At 32.9% G+C, this 15610-nt stretch overlaps 2 protein-coding genes across 2 annotated transcripts; one reads left to right on the top strand and one right to left on the bottom strand.

Moving 5' to 3' along the window:
- Positions 1–2011: 2011 nt before the first annotated feature.
- LOC107940503 (calcium-dependent protein kinase 24) lies at positions 2012–6217 on the top strand. Its single transcript, XM_016873937.2, has 8 exons — positions 2012–2721; positions 3157–3280; positions 3804–3947; positions 4118–4270; positions 4831–4946; positions 5046–5213; positions 5309–5542; positions 5849–6217. Exons 1-8 carry the CDS (start codon positions 2203–2205, stop codon positions 5987–5989), a joined length of 1599 nt encoding a protein of 532 aa, XP_016729426.2. The 5' UTR covers positions 2012–2202; the 3' UTR covers positions 5990–6217.
- A 34-nt stretch (positions 6218–6251) lies between these two features.
- Positions 6252–13625, bottom strand: LOC107940502 (probable E3 ubiquitin-protein ligase ARI7). Its single transcript, XM_016873936.2, has 15 exons — positions 13286–13625; positions 12415–12539; positions 12071–12176; positions 11868–11958; positions 11412–11584; positions 10941–11045; positions 10766–10854; positions 10157–10264; positions 9260–9350; positions 9073–9162; positions 8366–8413; positions 7652–7723; positions 7464–7563; positions 7233–7359; positions 6252–6678 (listed from the first exon to the last, which is right to left on the bottom strand). The coding sequence occupies exons 1-15, from the start codon at positions 13481–13483 to the stop codon at positions 6477–6479; spliced, it is 1725 nt and encodes a 574-aa protein (XP_016729425.1). The 5' UTR covers positions 13484–13625; the 3' UTR covers positions 6252–6476.
- Positions 13626–15610: the final 1985 nt, after the last annotated feature.

Raw genomic sequence — 15610 nt, 5'->3', positions numbered from 1 at the left:
ATTGTATTGAGAAAATATGAGAAGGGTTTATTTTTATTATTCTTATATCTTTCAAGGGCTATTTAAATTTAATTTTAAAAAGGGACAGACTTAACATGCAAATAGACTAAAAGTTTAATTTGGTGTCGTCATACTCTCATGCGACACCATTTTTTCAGCCAAACTAAAAAGAGTAATGACTTCAAGTCCTTGAATGTTTTGCCCCTACACGCTTCAATCTAACGTCACCAACTTATTAGGCGGCATAAAAAATTTGTTTTTTAATGATTAAAACATGATTGGGGATTATTAGGGTGGTGTCGCCTGGAAAAGTGGTAGCACCCAACTCTACTGTAGAAATCAGGTCATTCCCATAATTAATCTTGAAGTTGGATCATTTTCATAATTTTTTAAATTTATAGGGTCAAATTCCTAAAAAAACCTTCAATATAAGTTCATTTTAGCACTTAGTTAAATGAAATATTTACAATTTTGTACCCCTCTTAATAATTAATAATTCAATTTAAATCATTGTAACATAAAATTTTCCACAATAGCTCCTTAAATTTTTATAATTTTAACTCAACTCTCAAGACGAAATTCCTGTCTTCACCCCTGCAAAAATATCATATCAATAGTCATTTTATAAATTTAGGCATTAGCTTGGATGTTAAACACCTATTCAAATATGACATAGAACATATTTAAAACATATGAATCTAATATTAAGCTCGTTTGTACCTATTGTATTGACATCTTGAATTTGACCTATTAAAATGTACACATAGGACTTTGGTTTTGGTTCAATTTAACTATTTTAAAAAATAAATATATCCATTCATTTTATATTAAATAAATATAATTATTTAGATATGCAACATGTAAATGTACAATACTATTATGTTGAGATTGATATTAGCTATTTATAAATTTTGAATTAAATCGTCATAATTTATTAACCCAAAAACAATAAAATTTGAATTTTTTTTGTGATAGAAAAATTAAAGGACAAATTACATCATATAACCCATTTCCCCAAATGGGGATACTTCAAAATTTTGTAATCTTTCACTATCCAAATAAGCCAATTTAACAAATCTATCATCTTCCTGGTTCTCTTCTCTAGGGATATGGCAGATTCTCCAATGTTGAAACCGAGAAAACCGCTGAAGAATTCTCCTAATCAAAGTAGAGTTAGATCCACCTATGAGTCCCTCCTGTATGGCAGTAGCTACTTCAAAACTATCCGTCTGAACCAGCACATTATCATAGCCTCGATCGATCAAGATGTCTAAACAATCTAAGATGCCCCACAATTAAACCTCGAACATTGAACAACTCCCTAAGAATCTGTTAAAGCCAAAGATCTAATTCCCAACTTAGTCTCGCACAATTCCTCCTACTGAAGCAGAGTCATCCTCAAACCTTACAGAACTATTAGTATTCAAGTAGAGTTAATTGTACTTATGTGTTATTTATTATTTTTAACCTTCAAAAAATTGTGCTTATGTGTTATTTATTCACTTTTAATTAGAGTTAATTTTCCTACCCTTTGATTAAAAAACATCTTCTTTTGGAAGGATAAAAAATGAATTTTTTATTATCTTTTAATAAAACCTTAATTATCATTTATAGCTCAATTGACATGGGTATTATCGCCAATGTAAGAGGACGTGAGTTCAAATGTACTGAAATATATTATTCTCTTATTTATGGGTTATGGATAGCTTTAGGCATACTTCCAAAAAGAGCAGATTTAATACAAATCTATAATGAGATTATTCAAAAAAAAATACTTAAATTTTAATTTAGATTGGCACCATTAATAAAAATATATATTAGAAAAAGGGAAAAAAAATCCTAGATTTTAGAGGTTCTAGTAATAAAGCATTAAAATCTCAAAAATTAAGTGTAATTAATGATAAATATAATCTATATTTAAACTGTCTTAAGAAAATGAGGAGACAAATCTAACAAAAACCAATTAACTCAAATTTCTTCTCAAAAATCATTCAAAATAAACCAAATTTGATCTCTCTCTTTTTCTCTCTCTCAGTTTCTTTGCTAGGGTTTACATTTTCTTTCTATCCAAACAAAAAAAAAATCTTTCTCCTTGTTTCCTATGAGATATTTTATAACCTAAAACATCATTAAAAAATCAACCCTAATCCACTCCATTTTCATTATAATTATCATCATAATAATAATAATCTTTGCCATCCCATGGGAAGTTGCGTCGCTAGACCGTCGAAACTAATAGGAGTAAGAAAAGGTGATTACCCAAAATCAAAATCTGGTCGGTCGTATTTCAACTCGAAATGTTCACGGAAATCGAAGAGCTCGCGGACGAGTAACAACAAGGTTCTGAAAGATCCATTAGAAGAGAACATCTTGCATAAATACGAGATCGGGAATGAATTGGGGAGGGGTGAGTTCGGGATAACTTATCAATGCTTTGAGCTGGAAACTGGGGAAGCCTATGCGTGCAAGAAGATATCGAAGGCGAAGCTAAAGACGGATATTGACATCGAAGACGTACAGAGAGAAGTCGAGATCTTAAGGCATTTGCCTAAGCATCCGAATTTGGTGAGTTATAAGGATGCTTTTGAAGATGATGAAGCTGTTTATCTTGTAATGGAGCTTTGTCGTGGAGGTGAACTTTTTGATAGAATCGTCGCTAAAGGTCATTATACGGAACGAGCCGCTGCTAAAGTTATTAAAACTATTTTGGAGATTGTTAAGGTAATATCTTTCGTCACTAAATCATTTTTATTCGTCACTAAATCATTTTCTCCGTCGCTAACTCTTTTTTCTTTTATTGTTGATATTTAAAATTAAATTAATCAGATATTATACATATAATTAAAAATACCAACATTTTTCATTACATACAGAGGAAGTAACAATTTGTATAATTTTACATATTTTTATAATTATTTTTCTAATATTTTAATAATTTCTCATCGTACTCGTTGCTCTGATTAATTAATAGAATGGTAAATTTATATGAAAATCAATAGAAATATGCAAAATTTTGGCCTGAATTTTTTAAATTATAAACTAATCTTTTTTTTAATTATGTTGCAATGTGGAAATTAATTAATTTGAAGGACATGTAATAATAAAATAGATTAATTAATATAAATTAAAAAAAATAGTAATAATAAATTGTGGCAGGTGTGCCATGAACATGGAGTTATACATAGGGATTTAAAACCAGAGAATTTCTTGCTGGCTGATGAAAGCGAGACTGCACCAATTAAAGTAATTGATTTTGGTCTCTCCATTTTCTATGAACCTGGTAAATTTTTTTTTTATTTCTCTTCGATATTTATGTTATATATAGAGAGAGATTTATTTACGATCTGTGCTTTATTATTTAAATTTAAAAATATATATTTATCCATAAATGGTAATTCAAGTTAACATTGTTGAAAATTCTTATTTAAACCCAATTCAATATAAGTCAAGATTGTTCTTTCCGACCTTTGAACATGTCTATTGTGAGGGTACGAACTTGTATGATTTTTTTTTAATGTACACTTGTATTAATTACATATCGAGCTCCTACATATGTTAGCGCTAAAGGGGTAGACAAAGACTTTAGCTCTCCAAAATGGAAAAAAAATCTATTAAGGTTCAAAATTTTAAGTGAATTTAATAGGTAAATTTTCATTTGATCCCTTAAATTTTAAATTTCAATTCTAACCCTTCAAAAAAGAAAAGTTTATTCTTTTAAGAAATCAGTTATATATGTTGAGATTCAAGAAAAAAAGAAAAAAGAAAATTAATATTAAGATAATTGATATGGCAATGGATGGCAGGTGAACGTTTCAGTGACATAGTGGGAAGTCCATATTACATGGCTCCAGAGGTTCTAAGGAGAAATTATGGGAAAGAAATTGATATTTGGAGCACTGGTGTCATCCTTTATATCCTCCTCTGTGGCGTTCCTCCCTTTTGGGATGGTATTTCTATTTCTTTTTCTTTTCTTTTTAATATTAGTGACAGAAAGTCGATTCCGTTCTATTGAAAAATTCATCAACTTCCGACAGATGTTACTTATTCTCCTAACAGAATCGGCCTTCGCTCGATATATATATATATATTGAAAAAACAATAAATTGGGTTGGTGCAGATACTGAAGAAGGAATTGCCCGTGCAATAATAAGAGGGGTGATAGATTTTGAAAGGGATCCATGGCCTAAAGTTTCAGCTGAAGTAAAGGACCTTGTTAGAAGCATGCTTGATCCTAATCCCTACACTCGCATATCCCTTCAAGAGGTGCTTGGTACGTTTATTCTTTATTGCATTCGAGGATAGTCTAATATCATGGTCATTATTTTTACTACGATTCAAAGGTAAACCGTTGTATATTCTTTAGTGCATTAATGCGATAAACTTCATTGTAAGAGTTGAAATGAACAAGTTTCAGTACATCTAAACCCTATTTCGTTTCGATTCTTTATTTTTCTTGAAGTACTTTGTAACCGACACTTGTGACTAATATCTATTTGGTCATGAGTAAGTTAGGTTTTGGGGTTCAAGACATTTGGATTTAAGGATCATGATTTTTTGTTTCGAACCATTACGAGTTTGGATAATTTCAAGTTCATGTTATTTTAAGTCACTAGTTCAAGTCATTTTGGGTTAGGGTTGTTTCATGTTAGGATTATTTTAGGTCCAGATCAATTTTGAATTCAAGTTAAGTGGGATCTGAATCAATTTGAGTTCAATTGTTTATTTTCATGATCAAATCAAATTCAAATCGAAATTGACAAGTTTACCCTTATTCGATACTCGTACTAAAATTCGAGTAGCTAACATGATTCCTTTATTTGTTATATGAAGAACATCCATGGATACAAAACTTGCAAAATGCTCCAAACTTCAATCTAGGAGAAAATGTGGGAGCAAGGATTAAGCAGTTCTCACTAATGAGCAAGTTCAAGAAGAAAGTTCTAAGGGTAAGCCTCTCAAAATAACACCTTACCCTAAGTGTTCGAATTAATATCGGTAATATCCAAAATCGCTAAAAAAACGTTCATTTTGTACTACTCTTTCAGGTGGTTGCCGACAACTTGCCGAACGAACAAATCGATGTGATTATCGAAATGTTCAACATGATGGACACCGACGAGAATGGATACTTGTCGTTCGAGGAACTAAGAGACGGACTTCAGAAAATCGGTCACTCTGTCGGCGATCCCGATGTCCGGATGTTAATGGAAGCAGTATGTTTCTTTTTCTTATTATTATTATTACGGTTGCGGACATAATCAATAGTTAAAGAACATCAACTGAAATTCGAGTCTTTCTGTGGAAAAAGGCGGACATCGATGGGAATGGGACACTGAGCTGTGAGGAATTCGTGATAATGGTGGTTCATTTGAAAAGGATAGGGAACGACGAGCATCTAGCACAAGCTTTCAATCACTTTGACAAGAACCAAAGTGGTTATATCGAATTTGAAGAATTGAAAGAAACTTTAATGCAAGATGACCCTGGTCCCAACAATGAACAGCTCATTAAGGATATCATGCAAGATGTTGACAAGGATAAGGTTCTCCTTTTCAACTCAACTTTTTCTATACAAAGATGGTTCCATATTGTCATCAAAATTGATATGTTGACTTAACTTAATTACACCCCAGTAGTAGATGTTGAACCAACTAAAAACCTGATTGAACGAAGCAACTGAACTACACCCGAGTTTTAAAAACCACTAACTTTGAATGCCTAAAGGTTCCAACTTAAGCTCAATTTTCCAAACCTACTAAGCTAAACATGAGTCCTAAGATTTATACAATGTTTGATGGTTTTATAACTTTACATTTTGGTTGAATTGGTTCTTTCTATTTTTTTGTAGGACGGTCGAATCAGTTACCAAGAGTTCAAGGCAATGATGCTAACAGGCATGGACTGGAAAATGGCTTCTCGCCAATATTCTAGAGCATTGATAAATGCAGTGAGTATCAAAATATTAAGACAGTCTGGCCAACTAAAATGACAGATCTAGCCCTCAAATTTCCAAAATTCTCAATTGATTTCTTTATCTGTAAATTATTGCTTGAACCCGATTCTTTTAACTGATCATATGTTTCAGCTTTATTTCGATTCTAAAATTTGTCCTACCATGAGCTCTAAAGTGAATCTTAATGCTACAAATTGTACAAGAAACAAGGTAACTGTATTATTTTTCATATATATATATATATACCAACATATATGTTTGCATTCAAAGCCGATAAACCATTAACATAATACCATAATTCAAGAAGAAGAGCAAGTTGGCAGGTTATATATATGGTAATATGTCATGTATTATATGTATGTGTACATATATTATATAGATATAGATATAGATATAGATATATACATCAAAAGAGCACACTTGCGTTATACGGTAGGCTCCACCGACAAATAGACTTTTGTAGTTTTCGCCCACCATCAATTTATGGAATGTGGAAACTAGAAGGAAGAGCAGGGTTACAAGACTAATTACTTGTATCATCTACATTTCTGCCGGAACCACCAGATTTAGAACTCCCTTTTCCCCTGCCCCCTCTTGTCTTGCTAGTCCCACCCGTATTTTTCGAGCTCGTTGTCTTACTGCAGGCAGCTGCAGCCTGGGAATCAACATCTGCCAGGCCATTCTCAAGTGCTCTAACCAAATTCTCAAAGTAATTTTTTGTCACACTGTAAAAGAGAAATGCAGAAGAATTTGAATCAGAAAACACGTTCACAATCATTCCAGATCCAGTTCCTCGTGGAACAATTTGACTAAACGTGGTTAAATGTATAAGAAAAAAGCTCAAGCTTGTCGAGAGTAGTGCAAAGAAGATGAACAAATGGAGTAAGACAAACAACTATAAAAATTCAAAAGCAAGAGAGAAAAATAAATAATGAATAATTCATGAGTCCCTCCGAATGTAAACATGATAGGTTTCATTTTTATTCCCCACTGCTTCAAGATGAGAAAAATAGAGACCCAGATTAACCAAGAACTATGTTACTTGGATAGCTGGATACGGGTGTGAATGCCGAATACTGGTATGCATGCAGCACTGGTTTTTTTTTTTTTTTCCGTGTATTTGGAATATTCTTGAAGGGTCATATCCTCATACTGATGTCCAAATGTGTCAGACACAGCCACACAGGTGCTCAAAAAAAATGAATAGTAGCAACATCGCCCAACAATTTTGTTCAATATAAACACCAAGTCAGTGGTTCACAAATAAACATAAACATACCTAGTTAGCCCAGCTAACTTTGCACGAAAGTCATCAAACTCCTTTGATGGGCCATCACCAGTAACAAATTTATTTAATTCCTTCTCAGCACACTGATGAAGCCTTTCCAAACCTGACTCCGCCTCCCCTAAACAAAATGCAATATAGGTCATATTATAACAATCCATTTAGCAAAAAAAATTTCTGAACATATGTATTTCGTCCAAGAATTTTTTTGAAATCTGCATATACCTTGGAGGTACTCAAAAAACTGTCTCTTAGCATGCTCATGCTCTGGAAGGTAATATCCGTATGCATAAGTCCATTTGAGAACTCGTCTACATTCAACTATCTGCAACATTTGACACATCACAAAACGTGAATTGCCTATTTTTCTGAGAAAAGAGATAGCAGATGATGCTTGAATGACTATCATTTACCTGAAGCCATGCTTCTGTTATAAACTTAAGCTGAGACTCGGGTGTGCATTGCAAGTCACTAAGCTTCTCAAGCTGATAAAATTAAAGAAATTTTCTCAGAAATTAATACAAATTAAAAGAAGACAACAAGAAGCTATGTCAGATGGTACTGATGTAGCTATGAGGTCATGTCAATTTTGATGACAATATGGAACCATCTTAAAGCTGATTTCAAACAAATTGAACCCCCGCTGCAGAACTTCCAAGCACAACCAACCATCTGGAAAGATGCTTCTAATAATTCGTAGAAGCATCTTCATTGTTATAGATGATTCTAATAGTTCATTTGGAAGGAAAGAATGGGAAGAAAAAGTTTTAATCTAACAATTTAAGTAAATAAGTGTTATTACAACACTATTCCTTCAAGAAACTGTTTCAAACAACAATAAATTGAGAGCATAAGCTAAACTCCAGAAAAAGTAAAGTTTTTCATTCTATAGTGAAAACTCCAAAATATCATTTTTAAGTGCTGCTTTTGTTGAAAATTAGTTTTTAAACTTCACTCAAAGAAAAAACCATCAGAAGCGAGTATAATTGACAATTGAACCAGCTACCTGAGCCACAATGATGAAGATATAGAACCACAGCAAAAATAATACTGTTAAAGAAAGAATTAAAGAAGGATACCAAGATGCGCACATCTAAAAATTAAAAAGAGAGGTGGTAAGAACTTACATGCACGGTTTGCATTTGATGTAAATCTGCAAGAGCCTTCTGTCTTGACTGCAAATAGGAATTTTCAGGTTATGCAAATTTATTGACAGCAAAATTCAATATTTCACCCACGTAATCAGGAAAAGGAAACAAAAGAGAAAGCTAAGATAAACCAAACATAGAAATATATAACATCCTAAATGACATTTCGAAAAAATGCCAATTCATTGTTTTCTACTAAAGCTATCAACTTTCTCTACATATACTTGCCAAGTTGCCAATAGAATATAGTTACTAGTTACTCCAAATAAAGCAGAAGATAGGATCTTCTATTCATGTGCAATATCAAAGGTGGCACATCAAAGAGCAAAAGTCTCAAGTGTGCCACTTTTAAGTGAAAATATAAGCAGATAATGACTCTTATGTATCTAGGATACCAAAGGCCTAGCATTCACATTGTTTTCTTCCCTACTTTCCCCTCTTCATCACCTGCTGTATCTTTTACATGTAATAAGTTGCTGGCTCATATAAAACTTAAGAAATCCTTAGCATGTCAAACACCATTGTTAGATACATAGGCATATAAAGGCTCATGTTTCACATGAAACATCTAGGATTTTGAGTCAGTAACATAATTGTAAAGCAGATAAAATCCTATAGGTTTTTATTTAAGAAAATACTAAAGAAGAAGAAATTTATTAAGGGTTTAGGGTAAGACTTTGAAGTACCAATTGATTGCTTGCCCAACGTTCATAATAATGGGTGTATTTCTCCAAGGAGTTCTTTGCCATTTCTCGCCTTCTTTCAGCCTCATCATACTGCAAGCAATAATAGAATCATAAGTCACCAGCTCAACACTTACTCAAGCAGATTGTAAAAGACTAACGACCAATAACACATTATTAGTCTCCATACCACACCCTCTTGCTTAGCGGCTTCATAACGATTACAAGCATAGAAACCACCAGTTCTCTCACCATGTTCTGCCCAAGCACCAAGGCATAACCTGCATTTACATAAATTGAAATCATACGCAGATTACTAATGTTTCATAAAGAGAGATACAGCAGATGAAGACCTTAATTCTTTCCCAATTTTTTCTGTAATATGCTCTCAGAAATTTTGTGTTATCTATCATGAATTTTGAGTAGATTATTTTTCAGGAACAGGATCAAAATTTCAGAAAATAATACACCCGCAGTAATAATTTATGTTACTTCAAGAATTTCATATTATTCTACAAGTTTAAGCCTTTATCCAATACCAGGAATTTTAGTTAGTTAGGTTACGGGTTGGATCTTTTTTTCTTTGAAGAAGGGATAGATTCCCATTATGAATCCTAGTCCCGGTAAAATTTAAGGGTAGCCTTGGATTCTTTGTTAATCTCCACATTTTGGTAGACTCTTAATCAACAAAGGTACAGAAATAGAAATTAATGTAATCTTCAATCAACTGGTTACAAGTTATTAAGGCATGGATACCAAAATCTTTCTTCTCCTCTCATTTTGTATTCTTCTCTCTTTCTCCCTCCCCCTACTTATTTTTTGTTCAGGTATTCTCGGCTTACCATTTACAGCACACCATCCAGAATTTCCAGCAATCTTTTCCCTCAATTTCAATCTACTTTTGAGACTTATGATTGAATCAAACCTTGCTTGATCACTGCATCCTAGCCCTTAATCCTACCTTAAAACCACTAGCTCCAACCCTACCCACTATAAACTCTAAGTAGACAGAGTGACAAACTACCCCAAATATGTCTCATATGAAGCAGTTCCTTTTTCTTGGATCAACAAAGGATTTGAAGCTTACCAGCAAAACTCAAATTTACAAGGCGGTGTACATGTCATGTGCATACACCCTTGGTTCTTTTCAATTGGCCGCTTGCATTTGGGGCAAGGCTTGGAGTTAGCTAGTATCCTGAACATAACATCCAACAAAATGGTAAACAAGACAGCAAGATTTTCCACCATATTCCATCCAAGCTACAAGAGAAGAGATTATTTTAAAAAAACTGAATGTGGTGATATGTGGAAAAGGGTAAAACTAAGAAGACTGCTTTTGTAATAAAATGAATTTATTAAAAAGTAGTTGTACTCAGTCACATCAAAGTTTATTTAAAGTATCATTAGTAAAATGAAAATGAACCTAGAAGATAACCTAGTTCATATACCTCCATCTCCCGTTTCACCTTTGCTTAAGAAAATAAAGGACTATGGAAAAATGTGGAAATATAGAAACTCAATACAAAAGAAGAAAAGATGGTTTGTGTAGAACTTTTTTGAATTCTCTAAATAATCAATATGAATAGCATATGTCAAACCTTAGAAAAACAGCTGTAGCACTTCATTCTAAAATTAGATTAATGAATATAGTTCTATAATAAAAAATTCATCTTGTAGGTGTGAACCATATCTTTACCAGTTCATGTTTTCTGACTCTGCACTATTCTTCAAAATCCACTTTGCCACAGTCTCACAGTCAACAGGGCGATGAGCTTCTTCAGTACACTGAGACCAGGATTTGGCATAACTTAGATACCCATTAGAGTGTAATGCCCATGGAATCAAAATATAATATAAAAATCAGGACTTACATTCCAACAAAAGCTATATGAGCAGTTGCAGGAGACATCAAAATTTCCACTGCCAACGGTAAAATCAACAGCATATTCACACCCCGGAGCAGGACACCACTTGGTCTACCAGTGAGCATGAACAAAAGAAGCAATAAGGACAAGAGTGGTAAGAAGCAAAAAGACAAACCCCATCAAACCTAAGGGAACCAGCAATTCATGCTCATTTATCCATTGCATGCACGGCCCAAGTGGCAAACAAGATTGGACACTTGCATGCATGCATACGTGCACCAAGAGGAATCCACCCAATTGTCCATTGTTGGCATGCACACAAATTCATATTACTGATGACTACCTTAAAATTAAAATGGGGAGGCGGGGGGGGAATCATTCTTTGTATCATAATAGCATATCTCAAGATTTAAGGGGGGAAAGAATCATCCATTGTATCATAACGGCATATCTCAGGGTTTTAACTACAAAGCATACCTTCCTGTTATCTTCAACATAAGACCTAAGTAGGTAACGGGAATATTTTTCTTTTTCTTCTGAAGTTGCCAATTTATCGATCATATCTTTGCCAACAGCAGCATTACAACATGGATCTGGACACCTAAGTGATAAACATCCAGGACCATCATAAATGGTCGTGGAAATGTAACCTACGATGATAAATCAAACATAGCAACAATAATATAAGTTTCCATGCCAAAAAGCATAATAAAAGACAATGATAAAATACTTCGAAAAACAAAGCACGTAGAATTTAGTATTTAGCAACACAATATACAAAAATTAGAACATCGGTAACCAATGCCAAATGATGCTACATTATTAAGGAAATATCCATCAGAAATGTTAATTTCAAAGAATTCGAAAAACAGTTACAACTATCACTTGGATTAGTAGAAAATTAACCTATTAGACAAAGCATATGAGAGATACCTCGCCAGCAAGAAAGGCAAAAGGGATGACCACAAGCAACTGAAGTAATGTTGTCACGCAGGAAAGATTCAAAACAGATCCCACAAGTAAGCTGATCAGAAAGCAACAAGATGTGTCACAGGTAGGTAATTCACAAAGATAAACAACCAGAAAAGAAAAAGTTTCTAAAAGAATAAGGAAATCCATAGATCTGTAAAGCTTACTTCTCTAGCATTGGACACTTGAACAGCTGGTCTCTCCAACAATCCAACAGATTGCCGTACTCCTCCTTCATCAGCAAACCATTCATCATGCACTTTACTGACACTCCTGCTATGCCAACCATGTTCAGGAAAACAAGTTTCCGAAAACTAGTAATAGAAACAGAGTAACATGTATACTAACAGCAACCTAAAGCAGCCACATCCACCTTTCCAAAAAAAAAGCAGAATTGCTCACTTGCTAACAAAAACTAATACTTAAAACAGAAGACAGATGCAACCTTGGCATTTGAGAAATATACCAGCTCCCACCAAAAGAATAGAAGAATGAAGAACAAACAAATTACCAATTATAGTATCGGAGCAAAATGGTTGCATCAACTCTTGATATTGAAAGAACAGTAGAAACCTTAGAAATATCATCCTCCTGTTGCTGTTTTATATCTGCTTCCTTCAAAACAGTATAACTTAGCTGAAACAGCAAACGAAAACAAGTTAGTAATGGTAATAGAGCTGGAAATACTTGTATCAAATTTAACGCATAATGCTTTTGGTCTTCCAAACTTCGAACTTGAAGCCTCTACTATCAACTTGAAAGAATTTAGAGCAAGTAATTAATGCTCACTTTCAGTTTTCTTCATCATTAACAACACAAACCCTAAAATCAAACCTCGAAACTCAAAATCGAGATGTAACCAAGAACTAACTTAACTAGAAAAATCAAGACTCAGTGACACCATATAAAACCATGTTAAGCCAATAGATCCCTCTTTATTTATGGTAACTACCAAATATTTCCTTGCAAAACTAAATAAAACTCTTTTCCATCACTCTACAACTGATCTGATCAGCAAAAGGATATAAATTTCCAAACATTACCAAGAATTTTCTCTTTTTTTCCCCCTTTTTTCCTACTTGTCCTATTATCTAAATTCCCCTCCTTGCTAATATCAATTCCAGGCGTTGCCGCCTCCACTTTATCAACTAATTTCACTAAAAATTCTACCTTTCCGCTCTTATTTTCTCTAAATTATCTATTTTTCAAAATCAAAATATCCGTAATTCCATGGAATTTATATTTAGTAGCTTCAAATTCAACAAAACACTAAAAATTAAACGAACTCAAAACAGAGTCTCTTTTTCTTTCTTTCTAAGCTATAAAAAAAGCACTTTTCTTTTCGTTTTTTGGAATTGAAGAAAAAGATCAAAAAATATAACCTGAGGGCGACGAGAAACAATGCCATCTTGATCATCATCATCGTCATCTTCAAGTAAGCCGTAATCATTGTCATCGTCGAAGTAATAATCGTTATCGTTATCATTAGGGTCGTCGTCGTAACAATAGCTCAAATCGCCGCTGTAGAAATCATCTTCCATGGAAACCGAGTCATCAATCATATCGTCTTCCGATTCCATCACTCGAATAACCTAAATATGGTAAGGTTTGTTTGGATGGAGAGAAAAAAAGGAAAAAAAAATATAAAGCTTAGGTGAGAAACGAGAAGGAAAATTTGGTGAGGAAAGTTTTAATTGAATTAGGTGTAAAGGAAGAGATATAGACTCAAACAACTAATATTTATTGGGTTACTTTATTTATTACTATTTACCTTTTTTTGGTAAAAATATCATGTACGTTACAGTTTACACAGTAAAGTAAATGAAGTTACTAATGGACTCGGTTCAATTCGGTCCGGTTCGGTTTGGAATCAATTTAGAAAATGTTATAATTTGCTGAAGTGTTGCCGGTTGGTTCTTCCGGAAAATCAGAGATGAATAGTAGAGGTGCTCATGGGCTTGGCGGACCGGCCCGGTCCGACAGTCCGCCCGAAATATGGTAGGGTTCGGTTAAAAATATAAGCCCGAAAAATGGGTTTTGGCAAAAAAATGACCTCGAGCACCACTTTTTTATCCCCGGGCCCGGCCCGAATATATAATAAATATTTATTTTTTATTTTTTTATTTTAAAATATTTTTAAAATACTTTTTATTTTTTTTATTTTTAAAATAAATTTTTAGTGTTTATTAAAAATAGACCGGGCCGGGCCGGGCCAGGCTTGGGCTTAGGAACTTTTTTTCGGGCCGAGCCTGGACAAAATTTTAGGCCCATATTTCAGGTCGGGCCAGGCTCGGGCCTAGAAAGCGGGCTGAATTTTTTCTGGGCTCGGCCCGGCCCATGAGCACCCGTAATGAATAGTTAATATTTTGTATGAATCAAATTCATATATTAATTATATTCTTTCCAAGCAAATAATATTTTTCATATCTTTTATATTTTGACCGATATTAATTAATATAACTGTTTATATTAATAAATTCAATAAAATATATACAATTAATATTTTGTATGAATCAAATTGATATATTAATTATATTATTTCCAAAATAATATTAATTTCCATGTCTTTTATATTTTGACCGATATTAATTAATATAACTGTTTATATTAATAAATTCGGTAAAATATTTACAATTAATATGTTGTATGAATCAAATTCATATATTAATTATATCTATGTTCTCTATTTGTGTACAACAAATTTGTCCATAATATTTAACTATCGAGTTAAATTAATTTAATAATTAATTTAATTCATTTAACAATTAAATACAATACCAAATGTATTTGGATTATGTTCATTTCAACAATAGAGTATGACCTTGTAGACTATTGTAACGTTGGTAGTAATACTAGAACGTTTTTAACATTGCAAGTAGAGTGACATCTAGCAATTGTATCATTGACACCCAAATTAGAAGAAGTCGTGATTTGATATAATCTTTTTAAATTAAAAAAAATTAGATTAAGGGTGAGTTTGGATGGGCGGTGCATTTAACTGCGGTTAGTGTAAAAACAGCGGTGGCGGTGAGATTTGATACTGTAGCGATACTGTAGCGTGAGACAAAAAGTAAGTTAAACGCACCGCACCGCAGTCAATCGCCCATCCAAACGAAGCCTAAATCTTTCTGCTCAACTGATTTTGATTGATTCAACTGAACAAATACAGTACTATTCATCTTAAAATGCACGTGCTAAAGATCAAGGCTTCAAGTAGCTTTATGAGTATTAAGGGAAAAAATATTATTTTTTATTTAATTTAAAATTGAAGTGCACAATTAATGCAAAAGAATGGTAAAATATAAAATATTATTCATAAATCTTTTTGAACTCGTTTATTTAATAAATACTCATTTTTCATATCCCACAGTTAAATTAAAATTAAAATATTTTATTATTTTAATAAAACTGATGTCAAATTATAATTAATTCCAACTTATTTTATTGAACAAAATATATAATTGGATTCAGTAGATAGAATAATGCCTAAAACTAGACATAGTTTTTTTCTTATAATTATATATATTTAATCTTATTATAGATTCTGATCATATATATTTTTTCTGACATAGTGCCTAAAACTAAACATAGTCCCTCTTCAACCTATAAATAGGAGAATAATGCGTTTCAACGCATTCGAGTCTATGTCTTCTTTCATTGACAATAATATCCATCCCAATCAAACTAAAACTCAATCGACATTTATA

Source organism: Gossypium hirsutum, chromosome D02, assembly GCF_007990345.1.
Source record: "Gossypium hirsutum isolate 1008001.06 chromosome D02, Gossypium_hirsutum_v2.1, whole genome shotgun sequence".
NCBI classification, from domain to species: Eukaryota; Viridiplantae; Streptophyta; class Magnoliopsida; order Malvales; family Malvaceae; genus Gossypium; species Gossypium hirsutum.
This window is presented reverse-complemented; position numbering and strand designations above follow the sequence as displayed.

What these genes read in the sequence shown, in the direction of transcription:
- LOC107940503 (XM_016873937.2), top strand. Translation starts at nt 2,203, where the DNA reads ATGGGAAGTTGCGTCGCTAGACCGTCGAAACTAATAGGAGTAAGAAAA. An exon ending in CTATTTTGGAGATTGTTAAG is followed by an intron (nt 2,722 to 3,156) that starts GTAATATCTTTC and finishes AAATTGTGGCAG; the next exon opens with GTGTGCCATGAACATGGAGT. An exon ending in TCCGGATGTTAATGGAAGCA is followed by an intron (nt 5,214 to 5,308) that starts GTATGTTTCTTT and finishes CTGTGGAAAAAG; the next exon opens with GCGGACATCGATGGGAATGG.
- LOC107940502 (XM_016873936.2), bottom strand. Translation starts at nt 13,483, where the DNA reads ATGGAATCGGAAGACGATATGATTGATGACTCGGTTTCCATGGAAGAT. An exon ending in TTGTTTCTCGTCGCCCTCAG is followed by an intron (nt 12,540 to 13,285) that starts GTTATATTTTTT and finishes TTGCTGTTTCAG; the next exon opens with CTAAGTTATACTGTTTTGAA. An exon ending in TAACAGAAGCATGGCTTCAG is followed by an intron (nt 7,564 to 7,651) that starts GTAAATGATAGT and finishes CAAATGTTGCAG; the next exon opens with ATAGTTGAATGTAGACGAGT.